At 42.9% G+C, this 11585-nt stretch overlaps 2 protein-coding genes across 2 annotated transcripts; both read left to right on the forward strand.

Annotated features, from left to right (window-relative positions):
• Positions 1 to 495: 495 nt before the first annotated feature.
• Positions 496 to 1452, forward strand: LOC104993036 (olfactory receptor 2S2-like). Its single transcript, XM_010846121.1, has one exon. The coding sequence runs from the start codon at positions 496 to 498 to the stop codon at positions 1450 to 1452; it is 957 nt and encodes a 318-aa protein (XP_010844423.1).
• Positions 1453 to 9770: 8318 nt separating this feature from the next.
• On the forward strand, positions 9771 to 10730 carry LOC104993037 (olfactory receptor 2S2-like). Its single transcript, XM_010846122.1, has one exon. The coding sequence runs from the start codon at positions 9771 to 9773 to the stop codon at positions 10728 to 10730; it is 960 nt and encodes a 319-aa protein (XP_010844424.1).
• Positions 10731 to 11585: the final 855 nt, after the last annotated feature.

Raw genomic sequence — 11585 nt, forward strand, 5'->3', positions numbered from 1 at the left:
GAGCCAAATTATCATCAGAAAAGTATTACACAAGCACAGAATTAGAGCCAGGAAAGTGAGTGAGGTGATGGCAATTGTCAGCATCACTAAGTGTGACAGCCTGAAGCCCCCAAGGACCTGCAGGGACAATGTGGGGACAGGCAGGCCTGGATCAGGCAGCACACCCTCAGAATTCCTCTCTTACAGTCCTCATGGGGATCCATCCTTACACATCCCTTTCTTCAAGTGAGTTAACATTACTGATCAGGCTAAAATTCTATCATATATCATGGTTTAATTAGATTTCCAGGGTCTACTTTTCCTGCTCTAAATTTGATATATCCTGACTTTTAAGGTAACTTTAGTGAACAGTGAATTTCATCCTTTAGATGCAAATACTATAAGTTAGCACGTCAAAGGTCAAATTTAATTATAAGTTCTGGAAGTACATATTGATCCCCATAAATATGTGTTTCCTGTCCTCAGTTTTCCTGAGGGTAGAAGAGATAATTTAAAATGAAACTGGCCAACCAATCCACTGTGGCAGGATTCGTCTTGCTGGGGCTGTCGGATCAGCCGAAGCTGGAGAAAATGTTCTTTGTGCTCATCCTGCTCATGTACCTGGTGATCCTACTGGGCAACGGGGTCCTCATCCTGGTGACCATCCTGGACTCCTGCCTGCACACGCCCATGTACTTCTTCCTGGGGAACCTCTCCTTCCTGGACATCTGCTACACAACCTCTTCCATCCCTCTAGTCCTAGATGGCTTCCTTACTCCCCGGAAAACCATCTCTTTCTCAGCCTGTGCCATACAGATGTTCCTCTCCTTTGCCATGGGAGCCACAGAGTGTGTGCTTCTGGGCATGATGGCACTTGATCGCTACGTGGCCATCTGCAACCCCCTGAGATACCCTGTGGTCATGAGAAAGGCTGTCTATGTGTCCATGGCTGCCAGCTCCTGGCTGGCTGGTGGAGCTAACTCCTTGGTACAGATCTCTCTTGCAGTACAATTACCCTTCTGCGGGGACAATGTCATCAACCACTTCACCTGTGAGATCCTGGCTGTCCTGAAGTTGGCCTGTGCTGACATCTCCATCAATGTGGTCAGTATGGGGGTGGCCAATGTGATCTTCCTGGGGGTCCCAGTTCTGTTCATTCTTGTCTCCTACATCTTCATCCTTACCACCATCCTGAGGATCCCCTCTGTTGAGGGGAGGAAAAAGGCCTTCTCTACCTGCTCTGCCCACCTCACTGTGGTGGTCATCTTCTATGGGACTATTCTTCTCATGTATGGGAAGCCCAAATCTAAGGACTCCCTGGGGGCAGATAACCAGGATGTTTCAGACAAGCTCATCTCCCTCTTCTACGGGGTGCTGATTCCCATGCTCAACCCCATCATTTACAGCCTAAGAAACAAGGATGTGAAGGTCACTGTGAAGAATCTAGTGAGTCAGAAATGCTTCCCTAGGTGACAGCGGGAGAGAGCAGTGAGTGTACCTTGCAGTTCTCTGCACACAGGAGATCCCCTAGGGAATGGCCACTTGGTAAGTATAGACTGGCTCCATGACCCTCCACAACAGTATCACCACAAGACTGATCCCCAAGATGCACATATAGATAGGGCTTTTCTGAATATCTGAAAATGGAACATCAAGTCTTTAGAATGAAGAGGGGCTATGCTAAATCACCTAGAAGCAAGGATAAGTAACTATTACAATTTATTTTTATTCTGAAAAAAAAATTAAAACTTTATACAAAAGTGCTTCTTTCTTTGTTCATGTGCAGACTAGCTCCAATTTGTACGTGTAATCATGCTGTTTTCTGCTCACTGTATAATGGGGAGCATGGCAGTGAGGAAAAGTCACTTCTTTTTAAAATTTATTTCTTTTTAATTGGAGGATAACTGCTTTATAATATTGTTTGTTTCTGCCCATACATCAACATGAATCAGCCACAGGTATACATAAGTCCCCTCCCCCTTAAACTTCCTTTCTGAAAAGTCATTGATTAACTGGTGTCCAAACCAAAACCCAATCTGCCATTTTGGAAAATTACCAAAACCAAAACATCCCAAATGACAATATTTAACCCCCTTTTCACCGCAGGGGCTCAGAGTGTTTCTCAGAGCCAATTTTATATCCCAAATATAAAATCCCAGCGCCCATTTTTGGAAACTCCTTCTTCTCCTCTGTACATAGAGCACATCTATTCATATCCAGATTTGCAGAAGAGTTGTTTCAACACCAACTGAAATTAGATATTGCAGGCCAAGGGCAAATATTATAGAAGTCTGTATTTAATTATTGTTGTTCTGTTGCTCAGTCATATCCAGCTCTTTGTGACCCCATGGACTGCAGTGCACCAGGCTTCCCTGTTCTTCACTACCTCCTGGAGTTTGCTCAAACTCATATCCATTTGGGACAGTGATACTCTGAGTCCTTTCCTTTCCCTGGAATTAATGTTTGCGACCATCCAAACCTCTGTGGTCATACTTGATCATGTCTAAGATTTGGATTGGACATGGGCACCAGCTGCTAAAAAATCTATCTACAGATAACCCTTGTGGTTAAAAGCATAGACTCTGAAGCCAGACTCATGTCGAGTGCCCCTGACTCGACATTACACTCGACTGGCACATTACAAACATGACTTAATATCATAGACTCTTGGTTTTCTAATGTGTGAAACAGTGATGATTAAACCAACCCCAGGGAGTTATGGTGGGGAATAAATTAAAACAGGGCATCATATATATTAAAAATGCACAGTGGCCAGCAAAGAATAGCCTCTCAATTAATAAATGAACAGTGTTTATTATTAATGAAATATGTTAAATAATTCCTTTGAGGGAACTTCATGACACAGAGTTCAAAATCACACTTAACTGGATCAATTTCAGTTTATTATTGCAGCACATTTTTAGCTAGATTTCTAGCTTACGAACCAACAATTTCTCTGGGCATTTTCCCATCACCCCTCATCCTCATCCACAGAGATGAGGGACCCAGGTCTGTGCTGTCTGATGCTAACTCTGTCTAGAACAAGCAGGTTCTTTCTGCCAGGTTTTGGGGATTGTCATTAGTGCCCAAAGACTCACTGAATCTATAACATGCAAACATGGGAGCTACAAGGAAATCATGTTTGAACATATGTCTTGGGGAACTAACTGTACATAATAAACCAATATATATTCTATAGTATAATATATAGTTAATGTAGATATTAAGTCTAGATAGGGACTAAAGTTTATTTTGGCAGAGAGTGTTAAACAGAAAACAAGTCTGCAAAAATAAAAGAACAGCCAAAGAGCAAAGACAGGAGATGAAGGCATCTTCCTATGTTCTCAGTTCTTGGTTTCCTTTTTCCCCTCAATCTGGCCACATTACTGCACTTTTGCCTCCAAAGGACACCCCTGCATCCTGATACTAGATTCTATTTTTCACTAATCTAGATTGTTACTTGCTTTGAGGGGGGTAATAAAATTCACATCTAATATGATTACTAACTGGTGTGAAATAGATACGCTCTTTCCTGTGCAAGTGCAGAGTGCCAGGCCTTGTGCACTGCAAAAGTCTTTTAGAAATCAGTCTTGAAATAATCATTCTGAAGTCAACATGTAGTGCTTCTTGCAATCAATTATCCATTCCTGCTACAGTGGATTTGCTCTCTGTCGATTCTATCACCCGTAAATTTGGAACATGTCTAGGGGTTGATGTATTACAGGAGGTCTAGGTTCAAATCTTTGCCCTCCCACATAGAGCTGGGTGACCATGAGTGTGTCCTCTGTGCTTGTAAAATATTCATTCTCACAATGAAGGGGGCCTACAGAATATCTCAGGTGACCCCCACCTGTGAATTTCCCTGAACCTATGGTTCCTTTCTCTTGTGGGATGGTGCCTTGAAGAGAACACAGCAATGTCTTATCATAGTATTTAATTATTTGAAGCTGAGTGTGGTATCTCTCACCTCCTTAACACTCTATGTTCCAGGAGATTCTTCAGAGTCTCCATCTTCCCCACTAGGCTCAACAAACAATAAAATGATTCAAGAAGTTGATGTTATCCAACCTCTGTTATTGGTACAACTGAGTAACCATGATAGCAGAAGGCTATCTGTGGGCTAACCACCAGGGCCTCGCATTCACAGAGGCTGATGTAGCTACTTCAGCAGCTGAATATTCAAACTGGCGGCAAGAGACCAACCTTCATTTGAAAAGACTCACCAGCCACCTGGTAGTGAGCTGATTGCATTAGACCATTTTCCTTCTGGAAGGGACAGAGACTCACCTTGACTAAAATCAACACCTTTTCTGAGTATAAGTCATCTTTCCTCTCTGTAGGGTATTAGCAAATATCTCTCTGAAAGCTCATGGAAGGTTTGATTTAACAGCATGGAATCCTGCATAAAATCTCATCAGACCAAGGGGCTCATTTACCAAAGTAGATGCTGCTGTGGAATCACGATTATGGGTTCCACTGACCCTTCCACATCATGCACCATCCAGAAGTAGCTGGCCCAACACAGTTGACATAATGGCCTTTTGAAAGCTAAGGCCCTAGCTGTTGCAGATGAAAACAACAATGAGATACCACTACACATTATCAGAATGGCTAAAATTTTAGACTGACAACACCAAATGTTGGCAAGGATGTGATATGAGACATCTTGTCCTTTTATGATAAGAATGTAAAATATTACACATGCTTTGGCAAAAGACCTATCCATTTCTTAGAAAACTAAGTGTAAACCTGTGTTATGATCCAGAATCTCATTCTCAGATATTTAGCCAAGAAAAGTTGAAATATACATCTACAAAAGGACTTGTATGAAAGTGTTAATAATGGCTTTATTCATAACAGCCAAAACTAGAAACAGCTCAGATGTCCATCAAGAAGGAGAGGATAAACAAAGATGTTCATTTAATGAAATACTGCTCAGTAATAGAAAGGGACAAGCTAAAAAAAATGTAAAAACATGACAGATTTTAAGAACCTTATTCTGAATATAAAGACTTGCACATGATTCCATTTATTTGATGTTTCTGAAAAGGTAATACTTTACAAACAGTGAAAAATATTAGGAGACTAAGACTGCTAATAATCATAATAATGAGGACTGACTGGTAAGGGGCATGAGAAAACTCTTGGTTGTGCTGTAAACATTCTGTAGTGATAAGATTTGGTTACATGGGTGTGAACATCTGTAAAACCTCATTGGATGATATACTTAAGATTTATTTTATTATGGTTAAGAACACAACATGATATATACTCTTTTAGCAACATTTTAAGTGTATATTACACTACTGTTGACTATAGGTACAATGCTGTACATGGATCTCTAGAGTTTAATCATCTTGCTAAACTGGAACTTTATACCCATTTATTAAGTAACTCACATTTGCCCCTCCTCCTGGTCACTGGCAACTACCTTCCATTCTGTGATTCTATGGATTGATTTTATTGGGTTAGCAATGAACTTAAGATTTATGCATTTCACTGTGAGTAGATTCTACCCAAAAAAGTGGACTACTAACTATCTGTCTGTCTGTCTAAATATACAGACTTTTTATAGTGACTGCTATTGGCAAGCCACAAATTTGTCTAGTAAACTTTCTAGCAGCTTCATTATAGAAGGAAGGTGTATCCCATCGGGTGCTTGTTCTTGTATTTGTTACTATTTCTTTCCCATAAATAACAGTGAAAAGCTCCTCTTATAAGTAGGTCATCTAGGGCCTGAGATTCCCTGGGCTTCTTGGACTGATGGCAGAGTCTGATTTGCCAGGATAGCTTTTGGTCATGATTTTATTATATACTTATTGAGTTACTGTTTAATTTCTATTATTTGTTGAGTTATTGTAGATGGTTGTGCTTAGTTCAGGCTCACATCTTCAGTGTAACTGAGCACATCTGTAATGACTTATTGTCTTCCTATCTTTGAAGGGCTAATTTGTAAAAGAAGAAGTAACCATGTCCTGTCGTTGATTTTCAGTTGCTCAGTTGTGTGTGACTCATTCTTTAGGTTAGAAGCAGTTACTAAAGGTAACTGGTTATATAAGAGAGTTACATAAGGCCATGAAATCCAGTAGGAAAGAATTACTGGGGTCATCTTAAAGGCTGCTATCACATCCCAGATTCCTGTCCCATGATGTTTTTCACACATATGACATACTGAGGCTGTGGAAGAAATATTCAAGCCCAAGCCCCATGCCAACCTCCATCCCCAGGATGGTAAGTCCCTTTTTCCCATCCGTTGCCTGTCTCTTCATGTGTAAATTCGCCCTTACTCTCCCTGGCCAGAAAATATCTCCTCCTTGAAGTTTCCCCATGGCTCTGGGTGGAAGTTCCCCCAAGCATACAAATCATGACTTTGAGCACTTGGTTTAGAAACAGTGTGTCCATAGAGGCTGATTCCACAATGCTGTGAACACAGAGTATTCCTAAATAACTCTTCTCTCCCAAGCTGCTGATTTCAAGAAGTTAAAACATTTTGAAGTTTGTACAAATTCAAGCAGCACATGGAAATGCTTCCCCTGATGCCCTTCAGTGGCCTCAGAGTGGAAAGTTCCAGCAGGAACAAAGGAATGAGAAAAAGAAGCTTTTCCTGGAGTGCTTTCAGCATAATTGGATCTTGGGGACATTGTCCCAAAAGTATAAAATGTTCCCTAACTTTGTATGCTTTCATTTCCGAACTTTTAATCACTTTAGGGAACACAATAGTCCCAATTGCAGTTCTGATTTCAAATTGCCTTCTACATGGACTGGTTGTTCCTTTAGAAAGTTTGCCTAAAACACAGAAGTAAGACAGAGTGGGAGGAATTGGCTTTCACCCCTTCTTCTCATCAGAGCTGGACATCTCAGCCTGGACCTTTCAAACTAGTGATGATATTTCTGGCCCGTGTACTGTTCCCAGACCATAGGGACCCTTTCCCAGTAGGTTCCTAAAAAAGGTAAGTGAGGGTTCTTATAAGAGTAATCCTCAACCTTTTATCAGCACAGGGATATTTCCAGCTTCTGACTTGATTTTCTGAAGGGGCTGGGGGTTGGGAAGGGAGGAAATGAAACAATTTCAGTGATATCACAAAGACCAAGGGCCATTCAAAACCCCGGGTTAGAAAAACCTAGATGGCAAGAAGCCTCTGAAACTTTTGTCTCATTTCATGGATTCCTCTAACTTCAGAGACACCCCTAGGATGAGATGGTCCCACAGTTTCAGAGCCTCTTCTGTACAACTCCAGGGAGCACCATTCACACTATAGCCACAGAAATGGCTGCAGCTGTCCTGCTGTTATACTCCAGAGGTGCCATTTATATTGCCTGTAATGAAAACAGTTTCTGAGAGCTGCTCGTCAATGGCCTGGTCTCTGGCAGGCCTCATGGGCTGAACAACCCAGACTTTCTGAGCCCTCCTGGCCCACTTCAACAAGCACAGCTCTACTTTATACTTGGTGTGATGTGTGCTGTGCTAAATCACTTCAGTCGTGTCTGACTCTCTGTGACCCCATGGACAGTAGCCTGCCATGCTCCTCTGTCCATGGGATTCTCCAGGCAAGAATATTGGAGCGGGTTGCCATGCCCTCCTCCAGGGGATCTTTCCAACCCAGGGATGGAACTATGTCTTTGATGTCTCCTGCATTGGCAGGCAGGTCCTTTACCAATAGCGCCACCTGGGAAGCCCACTATATACTTGGAGTGGGGGTTCTGAATTTAAGGAAACAAAAATTCTTTCTCTTAAAGAGTTTGAACATCATTGATCTGTTCCAATTCCAAAGCAGAAGAGGGTAACCTGAGAGTCTAAGAGAGGGAAGGAGCACTGAAGTCTACACAGCAGGTTAGAATGCAGCCCAAATCTCTGTGCTTACAGACCTGATGTATTTGCACAAATTCAATGCAATTTTTAAAGGAAGCTGACCACTGACAACCATCATATGGACAAGAAAAACTTAGAAAACTACCTGCTTGGTTCAATATGAAAAAGAATTTTCTAATGCTCTAGAGCTCTGAAAATATGGAGTAGATTGTTTAGGAATGTAGTGGGCTCTTCATCACTAGAGGAAATCAAATTGAAACCGAAAAACCATGCATCAGTGTGGTGCAGAGAAAGATCTACAATGGGAGACAGAGTTGGACTAGATTACTTGGGGGGCATAATCAGTGACAGGATATAAGTCCGAATGACGTACCTAGAAGCTCAGCCAAAAGATTCAAGGACTATCAGTGTCCACTGATTCCTGAGTGGACATTTATGAAGAGGGAATGATAACAACAACAACAAAAAAATAGTAACATAACAAAGATGTTGTTTAAGGGTACAAACTTGCCATTCCCTTCTCCAGGGGATGTTCCCAACCCAGGGACTGACGCTGGGTCTCCTGCATCGCAGGCAGATACTTTACCATCGAAGTCACCAGGGAAGACTTTTTTTTTCCTTCAGTCATGTCTGACTCTTTTCCGTCCTATGGACTGTAGCTCACCAGGCTCCTCTGTCCATGGGATTCTCTAGGCAAGGATACTGGAGTGGATTGCCGTGCCCTCCTCCAAGGGATCTTTCTGACTCAGAGATCGAACCCACATTTCTTACGTCTCCTGTATGGCAGGAAGTGGTTCTTTACCACCAGTGCCACCTGGGAAGCCTACAACTTGCAACAAGTAGTAAATACCCCAGTGATCTAACGCATGGTATAATGAATACAGATAGCAATACTGTACTATAATCACGTGATATGATAAATATCATGACAACAATCATATTACAATATATAAATGTATCAAAGTAACACATTGTACACCTTAAATTTACATGTTATGTGTCAAACATATTCAAGACTGGAAAAAATCGTTGTTTTAGTTATCCAAGAGAACTAGATTTCCAGAAACTGTGACCCACTGTGGATTTCTGGAGACAGTCCTCTGTCTGTCTTCGCAGAACATCAGATTCAAACTATTAGGAACATAACAGCATTTCCAGATCACAAAGTTACTGTGGAGGCCTGCCCAAGTTCTCTCTCCATGTTCCGTGTCCTTTGTCCTTAAAAGCCAAGCTAGATTCTACACCGCTTAAGGATTATTTCATGACCCCTGTTCTACACTGCATGCCCATTTGGATGTCCTGGCCCCTCCAAAATCCTTCTGCTTACCCTCTCTGACAGGTGCTTGGGCCATGGGTCACCCCTGTTCCTCACAGGAATTCTCACACTCATATACCGGGTGATCAACAGGCGTTTTGATGAGTGGATCGATGTTCAAACATGGATGGATGGATGGATAGACAAGACAGGTGGCTGGACAGACAGATGAATGGATAACCCTGGAGTTTGCATTGCTCATGAGGAAAAGAGGTCTTGGGAACAATAGGAATATGTTTTCTGTGAAAATGATCTGGAGAAACAGAGTATTCACAGCTAATGATTTCCCTAGTCCCTAGCACAAATTGGAAGAACATGGAGCAAACTTAAAAGTCATTTTTCTGACCAAAGTTTAATGAGATCAATTGCCATATAGCACATAGAACCACTTAAATGAATGTGTTGTGTATACTGTCTCTGATCAAATGCATTAAATAATCAGAATTGTCATTTAAACAGTATAAATTTGATATTCTATGACCCCAAAGTAGTTTCTAATTTTATTGCTCCTTTTTCTTGGAAACAAATAGAGACTGCCTTCAGAACTGTTTCCTAATCACTCAGCCAGACTGGAACTCCTGAACAGATGCCCTGGAACTGTGTGAGACAACGGATGTGGAGTCTGGATCACTGAGTATTTTATTCAGTTGAAAGAGGAGACATACCATGGAAAGTGCCAACCAGACAGTCTCTGTGACAGAGTTCATTCTCCTGGGCCTCTCAGCCCACCCAAAGCTGGAGAAAACACTCTTTGTGCTCATCCTGCTCACGTACCTGGTGATCCTACTGGGCAATGGGGTCCTCATCCTGGTGACCATCTTTGACTCCCACCTGCACACACCCATGTACTTCTTCCTGGGGAACCTCTCCTTCCTGGACATCTGCTATACAACTTCCTCAGTCCCCCTCATCCTTGACAGCTTCCTGACCCCCAGGAAAACCATTCCCTTCTCAGCCTGTGCTGTGCAGATGTTCCTCTCCTTTGCCATGGGGGCCACAGAGTGTGTGCTTCTGGGCATGATGGCATTTGACCGCTATATGGCCATCTGCAACCCCCTGAGGTACCCCATAGTCATGAGCAAGGCTGTCTATGTGCCCATGGCTGCTGGCTCCTGGGCAGCTGGATGGGCTGCCTCTATGGTTCAAACATCCCTTGCGATGAGGCTGCCCTTCTGTGGGGACAATGTCATCAACCACTTCACCTGTGAGATCCTGGCTGTCCTAAGGCTGGCCTGTGCTGACATCTCCATCAATGTGGTCAGTATGGGGGTGACTAATGTGATCTTCCTGGGGGTCCCAGTTCTGCTCATCTTTGTCTCCTACATCTTCATCCTCACCACCATCCTGAGAATACCTTCAGCTGAGGGGAGGAAAAAGGCCTTCTCCACCTGCTCTGCCCACCTCACAGTTGTGGTCATCTTCTATGGGACCATCCTCTTCATGTATGGGAAGCCCAAATCCAAGGACCCTCTAGGGGCAGACAAACAGGACCTTTCAAACAAGCTCACCTCTCTCTTCTATGGGGTGGTGACCCCCATGCTCAACCCCATCATCTACAGCCTCAGGAACAAGGATGTGAAGGCTGCTGTGCGGAACCTGGTGAGTCAGAAATGCTTCATCTGGTGATGTTTGGAGGACAGATGTCCCTGTAGTTCTGCGTCTCTTGGCTACTTTCACTCGTGAATCTCAGAAGAATGTGCCTCTCAAAGAAGATATGTGTAAAGAGTCATCACCAGAAAATTGAATTACACATACAAGGGAGAATTTTAGCCGTTACTGGACTTAATCTTTGAAACAATGAAACCTAAATAAAACCTGATGGGAGTGTGCCTTGAGGGGATAGAAGTGGAATGCAGCTGAAAGAACAATTTGTGATGTCCTGCTTCTCTACTGGGCAAGTCTGAATTCACCTTTGTGAGCAAGTTGCTCCTTTGCTTTGAGAAAAACAGACTAATTTACCTTTGTGTTACATAAAGATTCAAAATACTGCTCTAAAAGGAGGCACTGAAGACAGTGTGGGGTGAAACTTCATGACAACAGTACAAAAAATAGTCTTCACTGTAGGTGAAATGGCACATCTTCACATTTTATTTTTCTTGGAGGCAAGGTTGAGACTGGATATGAAAAAGAAGCTGTCTCTGAGATGGAGAAGTTGGGACCTTGTAGATTATACACAGGGCGCTTCTTCTGAGGGCAAGTAAGGCGAATCCTGCAACACGTGTGTGGAGGGTCTTAGCCTCGCATCTGGATGCAAGCTTTGCTTTCCTGCCCCTGGTAAATCCTGAGTACACAGTCTGGTGCTATAGTCTGGAGAGTTAAAGGGTGGTTCTATGGGAAGAGCAGAGTCGGGGCAGCACGGTGATTTGAGAGACGCTGGAGTCAAGATGCTCAGATGTGACCAGCAAAAGATGGAGCAAGGCGGCTGGGCTGAGGAGAACTGGGTGGCAAAACTGAAAGGTGGGGCCCGTTCACATGTACCGA

The sequence above is a fragment of the Bison bison genome, unplaced genomic scaffold, assembly GCF_000754665.1.
Source record: "Bison bison bison isolate TAMUID 2011002044 unplaced genomic scaffold, Bison_UMD1.0 scf7180017864230, whole genome shotgun sequence".
Lineage (NCBI taxonomy): Eukaryota > Metazoa > Chordata > Mammalia > Artiodactyla > Bovidae > Bison > Bison bison.

Excerpts from the sequence above, each read along its gene's own strand:
- LOC104993036 (XM_010846121.1), top strand. The coding sequence starts at position 496 with ATGAAACTGGCCAACCAATCCACTGTGGCAGGATTCGTCTTGCTGGGG.
- LOC104993037 (XM_010846122.1), top strand. The coding sequence starts at position 9,771 with ATGGAAAGTGCCAACCAGACAGTCTCTGTGACAGAGTTCATTCTCCTG.